This window comes from Mirounga leonina, unplaced genomic scaffold (genome assembly GCF_011800145.1).
Source record: "Mirounga leonina isolate KUSES-001 unplaced genomic scaffold, KU_Mleo_1.0 Mir_114, whole genome shotgun sequence".
Taxonomy (NCBI): domain Eukaryota; kingdom Metazoa; phylum Chordata; class Mammalia; order Carnivora; family Phocidae; genus Mirounga; species Mirounga leonina.
The window spans coordinates 2,018,809-2,036,104 of NW_023270265.1; the positions used below are offsets into that span (position 1 = coordinate 2,018,809).

At 40.2% G+C, this 17,296-nt stretch overlaps 1 protein-coding gene across 9 annotated transcripts in view; it reads right to left on the reverse strand.

Moving 5' to 3' along the window:
• Positions 1–17,296, reverse strand: part of USP54 (ubiquitin specific peptidase 54) — a 120,669-nt gene that overhangs the window by 16,006 nt on the left and 87,367 nt on the right. For 6 of the 9 annotated variants that reach the window (XM_035021667.1, XM_035021660.1, XM_035021652.1 and 3 more), the window contains 9 exons: positions 16,109–16,277; positions 14,374–14,544; positions 10,577–10,708; positions 10,042–10,422; positions 9,590–9,821; positions 7,509–7,642; positions 5,403–5,570; positions 2,786–2,905; positions 1,668–1,863 (listed from right to left, as the gene is read on the reverse strand). In XM_035021667.1, the coding sequence (XP_034877558.1) occupies positions 1,668–1,863; positions 2,786–2,905; positions 5,403–5,570; positions 7,509–7,642; positions 9,590–9,821; positions 10,042–10,422; positions 10,577–10,708; positions 14,374–14,544; positions 16,109–16,277 (1,703 nt within the window). Of the gene's footprint in view, positions 1–1,667; positions 1,864–2,181; positions 2,264–2,785; positions 2,906–5,402; positions 5,571–7,508; positions 7,643–9,589; positions 9,822–10,041; positions 10,423–10,576; positions 10,709–14,373; positions 14,545–16,108; positions 16,278–17,296 lie in introns of all 9 variants that reach the window. The other 3 variants (XM_035021677.1, XM_035021692.1, XR_004682240.1) reach the window with 3 other exon arrangements.

Below are 17,296 nucleotides of genomic sequence, written 5' to 3' on the forward strand. Positions count from 1 at the left end.
TTAAAAAACAAAAATTGCTAATCCCACATGCAGATGACATGGAAGGTGAGCAAAGCCTAGAAAATCACTCATACCTGGGGTCCTGAGAGGCAGACCAGCCAAAAGAACCAAAAGGCACATTTACAGAGTACAGGGTAATTTGGGTTCATGAGATTACACAGAATTCAACCACTTCAAGAGTGCTTTCATAATCTGGATTTGGTTGCATTATTCACTGAGATATTTTCCCAAAGTAATGCACTGTGACTCTCTAGAGATTTGGGAGTAAGACTAGAAATTAACTGCATTTACTAGGCTTCTTACTAATTGTTTTGTATTTCTGACCTAAAAAACTCAGTGTTAGAAGCACTTAAATAAAAGCCTCAATTACTCACATATATCAAGTGGTGTAAGTTTTCTAGAAAGAGTTTAGCTGCCTAAATTGCTTATATTCAAAACGTATCTCTCATCAGCTTCTCAGATCAGCATTCAACTACTAGATATACTGTAGGAGAAATGAAGAAAAAGGAAGATCCTAGCTATTAGCATTAAATTTGAATGATAATATACTATCAACTTTTGTGAGTATAGCCACCCAGTTACCCTTACAACATTATGAAGAATATATCATTATACTTATGGAGCAGACCTAATGGAGTGAAACAGGCCTGGATTTGAAGTCCACACCTCTACCACTTCCTAGCTGAACAATCTTGGGTACCTTATGTATTTTATACTCCCTGCGCTTTATAAAATATCGCTAAGTGACAGTCCCTATCTCCTAAAGTTACTGCAAGAATTAAAGTGTTTAGCTTAGTGCCTGGACAATAAATGGGGTGCCTGGGTGGCTCAGTCAGCTGAGCGTGTGACTCTTGGTTTCAGCTCGGGTCATGATCTTGGAGTGGTGGGATCAAGCCCTGCGCTGGGCTCTGCACTCAGTGTGGAGTGTGCTTGAGATTCTCTCTTCCCTCTCCCTCTGCCCTCCCCCAGCTCTAGCTTGCTCTCTCTCTCTCTAAAAATAAATAAATCTTTTTTTTTTTTAATGTTCAATAAATGTTAGCTGTTTTTATAGTATTTATATTCTGGGAACTACTTAGGCCTATTAACAGCGAAAATTAATTTTAACTTAAATCTATGTATTATAAATAGAACCAAATTCAAGAGCTAAAGTGTGAAAACTACACCAATGGCCCCGGGGACTTTTTTCCTATTGCTGCCCATAGCAAAGCAAAACAAAGGGAATCTTTGTGTCTCTTCTCTATGGTTCAATCAGAGCAAAGCCTGCTTTCTCTGCTTCCACCAGGGACAGGAAGCACTGAAATCCCCAAAACAAACCACATGGTTTCTATTGCAATAGAGCTCCAATTGCCATGTCTGAGAACATAATATGTACAAATTTAATAATCATGTTGTTACACAAGTCCAGGGACAAACTCACCCACAGGAAATATGGACAAATGGTCTATTTATTATGCCATACTTTCTGTATCTTTCTAGGAACTATTAAGGAAAGGACCAGCAGTGGGATGAGCTTTTTCTGGTGTATGGCTGGCCTGAGAAGAAAATCTTTCCAGAGGACTCTTCTCTGTCCCCTGCAGTCACCAAAACAAGGAGAGCTCTGACCATGGAGTACCCATGGTCATTTCCTCCCCTGGTGTCCATAAACTACAGTGGATCCCAGGCACTACCTTGTTGGCTGAGGGAGGGCTGCCCCCTGCGAGGGGAGGCAGGCTGAGGGCTGCGACGGCCGCGGCGATGATTGCTGCTGCTGCATGCGCTCCTGCAGGCTCCGTGCTTTTCGAATACTGATTTGCAACTTCTTATCGACTAGGGCTCTGCTGTGCGTGCTAGAGCTGGCACCATGCAGGGCAAGTCTTAGTTTAGCTAAAATGCAAAAGAAAATATAGCAGAAACAGAACACAAAATACAAACAAAAATAAAAATAAAATTGAACCAAAAATGAGCAAAGATATGCAGTAAAACTCAAAATATGCAGCAGGAATGCAAGGCGTGGACCATGCACATACTGTCCAGGGTAAAGAGCTGGCTCTGGCTCTAAGGAACATTCATGGAAGCCATGGAGGCCAAACAGGTTAATTCGAATTTAAAAAAAACAAAACAAAAAGTTAAACTAAAATGAGTCAGGAAGAGAAACTGGTGCTTCCGTCTTAGAGACTGCCACTCTCGTCCTTTGCAACTGACCTGTCCGACTCTGGTCTCCACACTTTGCTCCCAACTTCCCCTTCCCGACAGCCAACAGCAGAAATAAGATCCAAATCTGCATCTGTCTTTACAGAACACAGCTTCTTGTGGGTCACATTTAAGAACCAGATACAAATTCTAAGCCTTAGTCCTTCACTGTAACTTTATGGTGCAGCATACCAGGAAAGCAGGGGAGAAACGTGAATCAAATATGCCGTGCAAAGTCACAGGCCTGGGAAGTCGAGGTCAATATGCTCATTTCTTCTTGCCATAAGCTCCACCTAGCTAGTCAGTAACTAGAGAAAGAGCAGACTAACCTCAAATCTGAGGTCTAACTTTATCTTGGGATAAGAAAGTAAGCATGGCTGGATAGTTCATCTGTGGACTCCAGCTGAGGTTATTCCAGTAAAGATCCACAGGCCACAGTGACAGCATGTGGCACACTTAGAAATCTGAAGGGCAAAGAGAGCCTAAAGGACCCAGTTTGGGAGAGTGGCAGTGAGGAGACAAAAAAGCTGTTTTCATCCCATCTGAGTGACGACCCTAACGATACCTACCCCGAGGTTAGTCAAAACCGCCATAGCGCGAGCAGTCAGTTACTTACAGATGGCTTCGTTACAGAGAGCCAAAGCGGCAGCACAGTCTCCCTTCTGTTCCCGATGCAGCGACTCTTCAAACACTGAATCTGCCTCTTGCAAGGACCTCTCAAAGCCGCCACTCCTCCCTGAAAGGGCCAGCACTTTTCATTCTCATTACAGTTCGTTCCAACCTTTTCCATGTAGTGATGTTTCCCTTCAGTGCACATAGCTCCTTGCTGCGGAGCCTTTGATCTACCCTTATTCTAACTCCCCATTACTACGAAGAATTCTCTGAAACATGCAGGACATCTGTTTTTACCTTAACCAAGACATTGCCAAGGCCATGAAAGAGGAGTTTGTCATTATCCACCACATATTCCAATTCCAAGAGCTCTTAAGGGACCCTCAAGAAAAGAACAGAATATTGTCTACAGCAGAAGGGTAGATGCTTATGCCTGGAACTGATCTGTTTTTCCACAGTGCAACAAGATACATCTTACCAACCAGTGTCAGAATGTCCCAGACCTCCACGGAGACCTCTACTGTTACATTAAGGCAAAAGTGGCTTCACGACTCTGTGGAAAGCCATCTGTAAAACTTCTTTCCTACATCAATTCACAGTCCTCTCTGTGCCACTCTCAGCTGGAAAGTTAGTACACCTCTTGGGCACAGGTGCTCTATAGTTCCTAACCTCAACATATCTAACAAGGCAGTTGAACAGCCCTTGTTGGTTTGCAAGCACACACTTTTCATCAGCAGTGCTAAGTATTTTCTATCATCATACCCTTGCCTGCCAAACTGACTGCAAAAGTCGCTTTCCCATACAGTGAGAGTGAAATATTCCTTCCTCCTCTGAAAGCAAATGTCTACCGAAGCAGGCACAAAAGAGTTCAAGTACAGTGCCAGATGAAAAAGCAAGAAAGTACTGTAAGGGCAACTTTTGTAAAAGAACACTCAAGTTTATGTACCCCCTTGGCTTTTACTCACTCATAACCATAAATTGGTAGTAAGCCATATTGTAAATTCACCCATGATCGGGATTAATGATGAGTTTTCACAAGCTCACAAGAAAAAATATCAAAATGTCAGAGTCATTTCTCTCATAATGTCGCCATCCTCCACTTACCTCCAGCTGGACATGGTAAGAAAGGCTCTTCCAAACCCCTAACATTCACTCCCTAATTCACTGGGGTTTTTAGAGAGGAATGGGAAGGCAGTGGAAGTAGTAAGTTGGCCCTGAAGAACCGGGCATTCAGGTCTGTCAAGAGATAATGGGTACCCCACACTCCAGGCCTAAAGTTTTCTCATAATATTTGACATAAACTAAATCTATACAATCTTTATAATCAGAGATGGTAGTGAGAGCCATTAAAACGAAAAAAGTTCTCTATAGATATACAGGCAGACTATAGTTGATCAATCACTATACTAGATTTTAATTCTAATGTTCTAGAATCTTAGTACTCCATTCCTTGCTCTTCCAGGAGATGGTGAATCAAAGTGTATGGAGAATTGACAATGAAATGTGGCCGGAAGGATTCTCTCTCAACTTTCATGTACTGCCCAATTAACAGAGGAAGGAAAAAAGGTAAGGGAAGGAGATGACAAGATTCCTCCTTCAGAAACAATATAAACCTGATACCCAAATGTGACATAGCTTGAGGATGAAAAGGAAGAGAAGACTATCCAAATATAGGGACAACTAAGGAACTAGGAATTTAAAACTAATTTGGAAACAGATACAAAGCCTTGGGAAATATAAAGCAACAATTGCCTCAAATCAAAAGATAGTAGGATCAGAGGAGAAAAATGGTCCCCAAATAGGCCCAAACTAGCCCACTAAGCTTCTCTAAGTGTTGACAAAAAGTAGGAAGTGGTCAGCAGGAAAGCAACCACCCAAAACAGCACTGACTCCTATTCTTTGCACTGCTGTAGCATAATTTGTTACATCTGGGGATTCTGAATAATAAGAACAAAAAATTCATTTCACAGAAAGAAAAACAGAGATATAAGTTTCAGGAGTCTACTTAAGGTATATACCTCAGTCTTTTTAAACTCCTATTTTGAAGACTAGTCTCTTCTGGTACAAAATGACATCCTAAAGCAATTGAAGGAAAAAAGTAACTAGTGTGGCGCAGTTGGAGAAGCCTTGTAAAGTCCCTGAAAATTGTATGAGATTGGGAAATGCGTCATCAGAGGATCAAAAGAAAATCAAGCTTTGTGTTCTTAGAACCTGCTTGGTAGACCTACTTCCTTCAGGCTCCAGGTGGGCAATTTCAAGGGTCTATTTCTGCCCAGCAAGTAGAATTTCCCTCATCAGTGTCGCTCACTCACTGTCCTGTTCTGCTGTTTCTGAATGGTGACCAGTTTTATTTACACCTTCTACAGATATTCATGGGAAATATTTTTCATGAACAATATACTATCTCTAAACTATAGACTTTCAATAGATGAGCCCAAAATCAGTGCCTGTCTTCCAATCAATAGGCTTGTCACTTCCTACTTTCACTAGTTCTCACTAAAATGAGTGAATTATGATAAAACACAACTTAGCTAAATAGAAGACAGGAATTTACAAACCTGAGTATTTTTTTCCCTCTCTCTCTGTCCCCATCACCCACAACCTATGCTCACAACAATTACCCTGATTCTGCAGTTCATCCAAGTCCATGAAGCGGCTGGGATGAGGATTAAACCCTTTAGCAGCCTCTAATTCCTTCTCCCGTTTCCTTTGAAGTTCCTGTTCCTGGGCCCTCCTGGCCACTTCCTCCTGCAGTTCATCCAGTTCGCTTTTGGAAGATATCTCCCCACCTGAATACAAGCAAGGGAGAAGAGAAATTGTCACATTTCCATAATTAAGACTAGACACCTGCTGCATTTATGGCCACTGTACTGCCTTTCCTTTGGAACTCTTGATTCAATTTGGAGTTCATGTTTTGGACAGTGCTTTCCACATCAGATTCAGGGTGAAATCTGGGCTATGAATTATAATGATGATCGTAAAATATTTCCTGAGTGGCTTTATTACAACAATAACAATGTGAAAACTAACATTTGTTGAGCATTTACACAGTTTTAAGCACTTTTACATATATTATTTCATTTAATTCTCATGACAACCTATGAAGTAGATACTATTGTTGCCCACATTTAGGAATGAAGAAACAGAGACACAAAGAGAATAAATAACTTGCCTAAGGCGACAAAGATGGTAAATGGTAGAGCTGAACTAAAGTCAAATAGGTTAAATTCATAATCCATGCTCTTAACCATTAGACAGCACTCAGCTATGTGTTGCCACTAACTCATTAGGAATCTTCAAGCAAGTCAATTTCTCAGATTTAACTTCCAACATCTCTTTAAAGAGTTTGTAAATAAAAAAAAAGTTTGTAGGGGTGCCTGGGTGGCTCAGTCACTTAAGTGTCAGACTCTTGGTTTCGGATCATACCATGATCTCAGGGTTAAGAGACTGAGCCCCGTGGCAGGCTTTGCACTCAGCTTGGAGTCTGCTTGAGATTCTCTACCGTCTCCCTCTGCCCTTCCCCCCACCCGCGTGCTCTCTCTAAAAATAAATTAATAAATCTTTTTTTAAAAAAAGTTTGTGGGGCGCCTGAGTGGCTCAGTCGTTAAGCGTCTGCCTTCAGCTCAGGTCATGATCCCAGGGTCCTGGGATCGAGCCCCGCATTGGGCTCCCTGCTCGGCAGGAAGCCTGCTTCTCCCTCTCCCACTCCCTCTGCTCGTGTTTCCTCTCTCGCTGTCTCTCTGTCAAAAAATAAATAAAATCTTTAAAAAAAAAAATAAAAAAGTTTGTAAAATATCCAGTAAAAATTCAATTTTATAAATGTCTATAGATGGAACCAAATAGACCTAAAAGGATGTCTATGATATATTAAGTGAAAAATCAAGCGACAGAATAATATGTATAGTACGGCTTCATTTTTTTTTTTTAAAGATTTTATATATTTGTCAGAGAGAGCATGAGAGAGCGGCAGGCAGAGGGAGAAGCAGGTTCCCTGCTGAGCAGGAAGCCTGATGCGGGACTGGATCCCAGACCCTGGAATCATGACCTAAGCCGAAGGCAGATACTTAACTGACTGAGCCACCCAAGCGTTCATTTTATTTTTTTTAAAAAATGGTGGTAATAAACTTATCTATATACTTGTATAGGCATGGAAAAAAATGTAGAAATATATATACCCTGATGAGGGAAAGGGCAGGTTGAGGGAGGGAGTATGAGGGACTATGAGGACACAAGGCACACTCAAGAAGGGAAAAGAAAACAGGGATACTGGACAGGATAAGGATAGGTTTGACTTACTTATTCCCCAGTTATGCCCATAGCCTTCATGTCTCCCTTTGTCATCTCAACTCATAGAACTAAACAATAAGAAATCCATTCTCATGAGGCTTCCTCTATTCCAAGGGAAAAATCCTGAGAACTTATTCTTCTGAGGACTGCAGGTGCTACTGACACTGTTCACCATATTTCTGTTCCTTCTTATTCCCACAAGGGCTCTCCCCAAGTTGTAAAGAACAATCAGGCAGGCCATGATGAAGAACAAAAGATAGATAAATCCAAAGATGGAATGGCTCAAATGCCTCCATATTTACTGATGGAAACTCCAAGTTACTGATGGAAAACATAAAGTACAACTGTCCTCTAATTTCAAATGTGCTCAGGTAAGGCTATTTTCCAAATAGAATTGGCAGTCAAATCCACTCCTCCAAATCCAGTGTCCTTCTGCTTACCTGACAGGGGCTGATTCTTTGTCCAGCTACTCCTGGATGCTATGGAGTCTGCATCCAGTATGCTACTGCTGTGAGACTTTGGGATGTGACGCCAGGAAGGTGCCAACCCAGCTGATCTCTTAGCACTTGGATCCCTTCAAAAGACAAACCAGAGCTTAGTGAAAACATCAGAAGGGTGATAACTTGCAACATTCCTAGGACTAAATTCCCTCAAAAAACAATAAAACGGGGCTCTTGGGTGGCTCAGTTAGTTAAGCATCTGCCTTCAGCTTGGGCCATGATCTCAGGGTCCTAGTATTGAGCCCCACGTCAGGCTCTCTGCTCAGCGGGGAGCCTGCTTCTCCCTCTGCCGGCCGCTCCCCCTGCTTGTGCTCACTCTCTCTCTCTCTCTCTCTCTGACAAATAAATAAAATCTTCAAATAAATAAATAAAATCTTTAAAAAAAATACAACATCAAACTAATATATAAAGGATCTACTAAACTACTTCTGAAAGTAGTTCCCCCATCTTATCTCACCTCATTCACATTTTGTGCATCTAGTACAGTATCTGGCACAAAATTTATTTAATGAATTAATAAACATAAGCTCACATATGAATTGCCTTCCTCTTTCTTATACTTCTGTAGCCATCTTCTCATGTGTAAACCTCAACAGGTGATTGGACAGTTCTGGATCCCATGTCGAGGGATAAGCAGTGGGAAAATACGAGGATGTGATTATCACCCTTGTAGAAGATATAATCACTCTTTGCAAAGCAGCAACTCTGTTAAGAAACTTGCCTCTGTGGCAACTCAGTATAAACAATATATGAAGATCTGAAATTTATAAAGCAAACTGGGCCCTATGAACAAGGAACAATGAGGACTATTAAATCATCATTGTTGGGATGCCTGGGTGGCCCAGTCGGTTAAGCATCTGCCTTCAGCTTGGGTCATGATCCCTGGGTCCTGGGAATCGAGTCCCGCATCAGGCTCTTTGCAAGGAGCCCGCTTCTCCCTCTGCCTGCCGCTCCCTCTGCTTGTGCTCTGTCTCTCTCTCTGTCTCAAATAAAGATAAAAAACTTTTTTAAAAATAAATAAAAATAAATCATCATTATCTTTTGTAAGTATGAATACCATTGGCTTATAAAACACAGAATCCCTGTGACCCTTATAAAAAAGGAAACTATCCTAAATAAAAGAATAAAAAACAGCTGTATTTTCTCTCTGGGCATAGAACTATGTTTTGATTCACTAATTCTTCCATTACAAGTTATTTGCTAAATAATTATTTTACATATAATAAAGTTCTCTCTTTTCTCAAATGTCTTTGCTCCTTCCAGCAGAGGGTGCTGTTGTCATAGAAAGTTGACAGAGCACCCCCATGTTTATCGCAGCATTATTTTCAACAGCCGAGATATGGAAGCACCATCCTAAGAGATGAATGGAAAAGAAGATAAGGTATATATGCACAATGGGATATTACTGAGCCATAAAAAAGAATGGAATTTTGCCATTTACGACAACATGGATGGACCCAGCGGGTACTGTTGTGCTACGTGAAATAAGTCAGACAGAGAAAGACAAATACTGTATGATTTCACTTATATGTGGAACCTAAAAAACAAAACAAATGAACAAAGAAATAAAAAACAGAAATAGAATCACAAATACAAAAACAAACTGCTGGTTGCCAGAGGAAAGAAGGTTGGGGGAAGGGTGAAAAAATGAGGGAGATTAAGAGGTACAAACTTCCAGTTATAAAATAAATAAGTCACGGGGATAAAAAGTACAGCATAGAGAATATAGTCAATAATATTGAAATAATATTCTATGGTGACAGATGGTAACCACATGTATTGCGGTGAGCACATTGTAATATACAGAACTGTCCAATCACTATGTTGTACACCTAAAACTAATATAACATAGCGTATCAACTTTATATCAATTTTTAAAAAAAGAAAAAGTTGATAAAGTAAAATATTTTGCCCACAAGATGGTAATGAAGTCCATTTCTCCACCCATCTGAGTTGAAAAGCCTCCTGGTGGCTCACATTGCTGTAAGGGACAATGCCACTATCCAAAGGCCAAACAATACCTGCAGACACTAGAGCTCTCAGGCAGGGCTGCATCCAGGCTGACAGGGCTGCTGCTGTTCCTCTCACTGCTCTCATAGCCAGATTCCATTCGCTGTATTAGGCGAGGGTGCTGTTCTAAAAGGTGAGAGCCTGGCCGTGCTGGGCCCCAGGGCTTGTATTGGGGGCTTGGTCCACCAGTTTTAATGTCGTAAGCCGGTGGCTTGCTTAGTTCATCTGGTGTAAATTCTTTAGCTATCCCGATCAAAGGACAAGTATGGAAAAGGAGTAGATTTAGCATCTGCCTCAAATTAAGACATAACCAACCCCTCCCTCCAGCTACTCCTTCACTGAACTCCTATCTCCAAAAAGCTCAACATCAGCATAAAAATGTACCTTGCTTAGTCTACCAGAAAAACAAATACATAAGTCAACTTTATTCAAAAGCCCAATTCTTCCCTAATTATCTCCTCACCTGAATCCTCAGAAAAGGGGCTAAGCTGGGTATAGCCACAGTGCTTCCTTTTGTCCTTACTAAAGATGCTGTCAATATTCAGAGACTCCCGTTTGGGTCTCCATGTTGGACGATACTTGCTAGAGGAACTGGATTTTGACTCACTGCTGGTACTCTCTACTTCCCAGTCACGAGAGTGTAAAGACAGGTTCCTAGGAGGCTTTTTGTCAGTCTGGTCTCCTCCCTTCCCCACACAGGGAGATCCCAGGTTGGTCTGAGAAGCCAGGGATGGTCTGTTGTGAATCATATTACTAACTGTCTCTTTAAAATCTCTTAGTCTATTGGTGCTGCTGGATGGTTTAGAGGCATTCCTAGGAGCCTGTTTCTCTTTCAGTGTTTCTCCTAAAAACACAAAGAATTAAACAAATACAAATGTTTAAAATAATCATAGATACCCAGACCCCAACGTATGAAAGCAGAAAGGAAAAGCCAGTATGGAGTATGACACAATTTGCCAGAGTGAATGAAGAAAGACAAACAGTGCAGAGTGGCTTGCCTTCACTGTGGTACCCCGAGGCCTGTGGCTCATCGCCTTTCCTCCTAACCCGGCCAGAGCTCCTCTTGCGTTCTATCAGTGACCCTTTCTTGGATGTGAGTTTCTGATTACATTCACTATCAGTCAGGTGTCCTGAAAGAACAAGGAAATGGGGGTAAGCTGGTATCTGAGACTGACCTCCATCCTCTTGAGAACCTAGTCTCCCTTTGGGATTCATAGCAGTGCTACGAATTTAGTATACCCATGAATCAGAAGCTGTAGGGGCCAAGACTATCTGATTTAAGCGTAGCAAGAATCACTCATAGATAAATGCAGAGAAGCTCAAGTATTTAATGGGAGCTTGCAAATTTACAATGCCTCCTGAGCAATTACCAGTCTTGATCCTGCTCGTAATCTTTCCCAGTGACCCAGAAGGACACATTACTTGGTAATTTTTAAAAGGTGACAGTTTTAAAGATGTATAAAAATGTCATGTAATCAACATATTTTCACTCTCATAAATAAAAGACAGAGCTTTCCTTTCGTTTAGCAACACATACCAAGCAAAGCCTCATTTTCATTATATCTGGTATTGGCCCAGGTGCCCCAGCCTTTGCCCACAAGAGCTCTGATTGTGGGTGGCTTTAAGATTCAGTTCTAAATCTTCCTTAAATGTGAATCATTTAAAAGGACATTTGAACTTTGAATAATTCTCATTCCCATCCCCAATGAGTGCTTTACCAAACCAGGCTTCACCCAGAGATTACACCTCATAATTCCTCAGTACTGATCTCTGGGAAGCCCAGGAGATTTGGGCTCTTTTACATAACTTGCCCTGCTTCATGCCCACAGGATGTAAATGTATGATTTGATAACAGCCAAGGTCAGATTCTAAAGGATATAATCATCTAAACTGCTGGAAGCCAAAGGTGAATTAAGCAACTGAATTAAATTAGAAAACAGGTTTAGAGAAAATCCTCTAGGTTCTCAAATGCACCAAGGGCTAATTTGTTTTCATATGTTAGTATATGAAAATTCTTGTACATATTCAGGTATTAGCAGTGTAGTGATATGGCTACCTATTTTCAAGAAATTACCAATGTAATCTTTTTTTTTTTAAAGATTTTATTTATTTATTTGACAGAGAGGTAGAGAGAGAGCACAAGTAGGCAGAGCAGCAGGCAGAGGGAGAGGGAGAAGCAGACTCCCCGCCAAGCAGGGAGCCCAACGTGGGGTTTGATCCCAGGACCCTGGGATCATGACCTGAGCCGAAGGCAGCCGCTTAACTGACTGAGCCACCCAGGCACCCCCCCCCCAATGTAATCTTTTATTGCTTTTATCTGATCCTTTGCTACCTCTAGGCCCAAAAGGAAGATTTAAGAAAGGAGGAAATCACTTGGAGCAACTAAATCTGCAAATGTTAAACCGATGGGAGTATGCTCCCCTACCCCCAACCATCCACAGACCTTTAACATAAGCCTGACTCTCCTGGAAAATATGCCTTGTTTGTCCTGTTATTTGGCTTCTCCCTGATTCACAGTTTCAGAAATACAGTCTAAAAAAAAAAAAATCTCACTTTGCAGTAGTCATCTATGCAATAGTCATCAAAAGAAATCCAACATGAATCTAACCAAACCTCTAGATCCAACTGCCAATTTACAAGAAATACAGAGAACAGAGAAACATGCTAGAGTTTACCATAGGAATATAATCAGCAAACTTCAGAATGTGGGCAATCTATAGGACAAACTACCTAGTTGTTCAACAATCAGCTGCAAGGAAAAATAGAGAAACCTGTAGTTTAAAAGAAACGTAAAAGACTTATCAATCTGTCCCAATGTGTAAACCTCACTTGGATTCAGAATCAAGCATACAAACCATTAAAAAATTATGAAATTTACAAGATATTTGTGTGTTTGAACACTCATTGGTTATTTAGTGGTTTTTAGGAATTATTAATATTTTTAAGTGTGATAATGATAAAAATGCTTTCTTGTTTTAGAAATACATACTACAAATATTTATGGAAAAGGTGAAATAATATCTGGAATTTGTTTCAAAATAATCCAGGAGTAGGGGGAGTGGGTAGAGGTACAGATAAAACTAGATTGGCCATGAGTGATAATTATTGACACTAGGCGATGAGTCTATGGAGGGGCAGTATAGTGTTCTGTATACTTCTGAAAATGTTTAAAATTCCCTATTTTTTTAAAAAAAAGTATTTACCCAAAGATTATAAAAATACTAATTCAAAGGGATACATGCACCCTGATGTTTATAGCAGCCTTATCTACAATAGCCAAATTATGGAAACAGCCCAAGTGTCCATCAACTGATGAGTGGATAAAAAAGATATGATATATCATATCTCTGTGTGTGTATGTGTCTATATGTATATATATCTATATATGTATATCTATGTATGTGTATATGTGTATATCTATATAGATATAGATGTGAGTGTGTGTCTATATAGATATACACATATACACATACATAGATATACATATATAGATATATATACATATAGACACATACACACACAGAGATATGATATACCATATCTTCTTCATACATATATATGTATGTATGTGATTGTGTATATATATATACATATATGTGTATATATGTATACATAATGTTCCATAATAGCCAATGTATAAAGAAGATACCATATCTTCTTGGCTATTATGGAATATTACTCAGCCATAAAAAAGAATGAAATCTGGCCATTTGCAACAACATGGATGGAAATAGACAGTATTATGCTAAATGAAATAAGTCAGTCAGAGAAAGACAAATACCATATGATTTCACTTATATGTGGAATTTAAGAAACAAAACAAATGAGCAAAGGGGGAAAAAAAGAAAGAGGCAAACCAAGAAACAGAGTCTTAACTGAAGAGAACAAACTGATGGTTACCAGAGGGGAGGTGGGTGAGAGGATGGGTGAAATAGGTGATGGGGATTAAGGAGTGCCACTCATTGTGATGGGCACCGGGTGTTGTACGACAAGTGCTGAATCATTATATTGTACACCTGAAACTAATATTATACTGTATGTTAACAACTGGAATTTAAATAAAAACTTAAAAAAAGTAGTCAAGCACAGAGTAGGAACCACCAATCTGAAGCCATGAGCTCACTAATTCCCAAGTCTCTAAGAGTATGGGCACTGTTCTATGGGTTAGGTGATAAACTTTCCATCTCAGCAGTGAGTCACTCACTGTTCTTCTTTTCATGTCCTGTACTGATTTCTTCCACTGACAACAGGCACATTTTCCTACAGATGAACAGAACAGCTCAAGAATGTTTTCTGCATGGAACTCACAATAACAAACAGGCTAGCTTTCTTTCTTTTGCTTTTCTGTCCTTCAGGAAGCCCAGCAAGGTGATGAGCAAGTGTCCCATGCCCATAAATATGCCCCTTCTCTCAAAGCCCTCCACTTGGGATAAAGCCTAGCATGAAAACATGATGAGGTACAAGACCACAAAGGTTTTTTGGGACACTATGAGAAAGACAGGGATCAAAAATATAACAGTAACAAAAAGCAGATTTTTGAATAAGCAATCACATCAATAATCACATTACAATCATCCTTATTGATATGCTGGTGTTGACAGGAATATGTGTAATGGAATATCATCGTTCATTCAGAGTTGTGTTGCTTCTTTTCATCCCACCCAATTACCCAAGTTCTGTGCCTTTCTCCCTTTGAATGACAAACATTTCTGACTTGCCCCAGTTTCTTTTTCCTGGGAGAATCTCTATGCAGGAACTGAATCAAGCAAGCAGGGTCCACTGTATAACTCCCTACCTGTGTCCCGACTGCTCTGAGACGTGGAATCATTCTCCACATTATAGATGACTGTCCCCTGAGAATCAGAAGAGAAGTGACTGACCACAGACTCATGGTGGGAGTGTTTGTAGGGATAGCTCTCCGTTGAGGAATCTGTTCGAGTGTCACTTGAGATGGAGGGCTCCCTCCCTAAGGGAAGGAGGAGACACATATGCAAAAGTAAGGAAAGAGAGGACAGTGATAGAGAGAAGGCAAAGAGTTGGATGGCAACAAAGGTCCATAAGTCAAGAACTTCCTAGATGGAAGGGTGAGAAGGATATACCAGAGCCATTCTTCCCAACACCCAACTTCCAGATAACCCAGACACACAAACAATTCCTCCCACTCCTGCCCCTACCTTGCTGAAGCCCTCACTTTGCCTGCCACTGTGAAAAACTGTGGGGCTTTTAGAAAACCTATGGGGAAAAGTGGAAGAAAGGAAAAAGTGAAAAATAAGATCTATTTAGATGGAGAGTCCCAGGCCGACCTGGCATACATAACCAGTTGCTTCCCATCCCATAATTTTTCTCCTATACTGCCAAAAATGTCACTTTAAAAAATTTAATTGACATTGTAAGCATTTTTAATATATCTGAGAAATTATGGGGCTGTTATTTATTTATTTATTAAGATTTTATTTATCTGACAGAGAGAGAGAGAGAGACAGCAAGAGAGGGAACACAAGCAGGGGGAGTGGGAGAGGGAGAAGCAAGCAGGCCTCCCACTGAGTAAGGAGCCTGATGCGGGGCTTGAACCCAGGACCCCGGGATCATGACCTGAGCCGAAGGCAGACACTTAATGACTGAGCTATCAGGTGCCCCAGGACTGTTATTTACACTTTAGAGTAAATTAGTTCAATCAGACTACTTTTCTCTGAACAACTTGCTGAGATAAGCACAATAGTGGAAATGGGCGTTTGATTGAAGGGAGAAAAAGTAGAGCAGGTCTGGGTAGGTACATGGTTGGGAAGAACACCAGGTGCCAAGCAGGAGGGAGGCACAAAAGGGAGGGGAAAAATTCCAAGGACAAGCGTCTTCTTCAAGATTATACTCCAGGACAGTCCTAGATCTAGAAGAGGAAAAGAATATTTCTTTTTCCCCCTTTTCAGAAATCAAGCCAAAACCATTAGGGTTATATTTCTAATATATGCCTCTATGAGCTAACCCGAGACTTTAGCCATCAGGCTGCAAATTGTTTCTACAGGAAAACATGATTTAAGTTGCAAACAATTGAATTAGAAATGAAAAACTGATTCATGGGCTGAGGAATACTGCTACTACACTTGGCATTTTAAAACAAAAATCTCTTATCCCAAACAAAAGGACTAGTTTTGTAGTAAGTATAATTTTTCTTGGTCTTAACAATTCAGTGAAGTCACTGTTAAATTGATAGTAAGAATCAGTCATCTTACCATTATTAGAAGGTTAAACACTGAGTCTCCCTCATAAACTTATCACTTCAGGCTAAATCAACCTAATTGCCCTCTCACTTTTGAATCAGGGCCAGGTGACAGACAATACATTCTTGAAGGCCGAAGGAAACAAAGCCTGGCACACCTTGGGCTTCAGCACGAGTTGGCACTTCTTTCCATCTCTAATGGATCCTCTTTCTACAAGCTAGGCTATGTGCTAGGCTCATGATTAAGTGTGAGTCCTAACTGTCCAATGGCCACATTGGAAGGGAGAAGGATTCGGTAAAGAGCTAGACTGCTCACCTGAATCTTCACTATCATAGCACGTCCTGCTGTATGACTGGAACTCAATTTGGGGAGGCAGGTCCTGGGTGGACACTGGGGTACCCTGGGGGTCTGCATAAAGCAGTAGCAAAGGCTGATAATGCCCCTTGATGCATTTGGTCACCACATCCTTCCATTTAGGCCCAATCTGAACCAGAAACAATCAGAAGAACATAATGGTTATACTTCATATCCACAATTCAAAACATATCTTCCTACTCAGTTTTTCTAAAGAAAATAAGATAAAAAGACAACAATTGGGTAAAGAGACCACAAAAGAGACTTTAGACCTAAATTTCATAAATTTTTTGTTAAATCTTCTTTGGTTGTTGTTAAATCCTTTTAGAAAGCAGTAAAACCCTGTAAGAGGTAGGAATGATGAATAAAATTACTTTTATTCCTGTGAAACATCAATTCAGTTGTGAAATATAAATAAAAGTCCTCAAAGGTGAATATGCTATGTGAGGGGACTTCAGCCGCCTTAGTGATCAATTTATTTTCAGATTAAAGCCCTTACTTGAAATCTGCAATTCTATCATTCTATAAATTATATAATTTTCACCTAAATATTAAAATCACTTTTATGAAGCTAAAGAGGAGGCAGAAACTCTCTCACAGACTGCCTTAGAATAAATGACATTCCATTTCAGAGTTCACACATGGCAGTACATAAAATGTCAAACTGCTTAGAATAGACAGCTGAACCTCGGCCTTAGCTTTGAGCTGGATTCAGCACTGCCAAAGCAGTGGAAAAGAGTGGCAGAAGAGCCGTGGAAACAATCCAATCAAATCCCTAAACTCACCCGCTCTCTTAAACTTGAACCAGTCACATTCTGAGATGGTGTGCTCTTAAGAACTGAACAACAAGCACAGTGCTTATTTCATAATAGATGTTCAGTAAATTTATAACTAAGCTATTATTTTAACTAAAACAAATATCCTTTTTACATACAAATCTTATTTAATGTCTTATAAGGCAAGTATTATTTTTCAAATAAAAATGCTAAAGCTCAAGGAATTCATATAAATTGTCCAAAACTACAACAGCAAAAAAGAGATAGACAATCAGGAAATTTGACAGACTTTACTATTTGTAGAAGACACTGCTTAATGTCCATGGATTGGTATAAATTATAGTCAGGAGTCTCCTAGCTGCTAACCTTATCT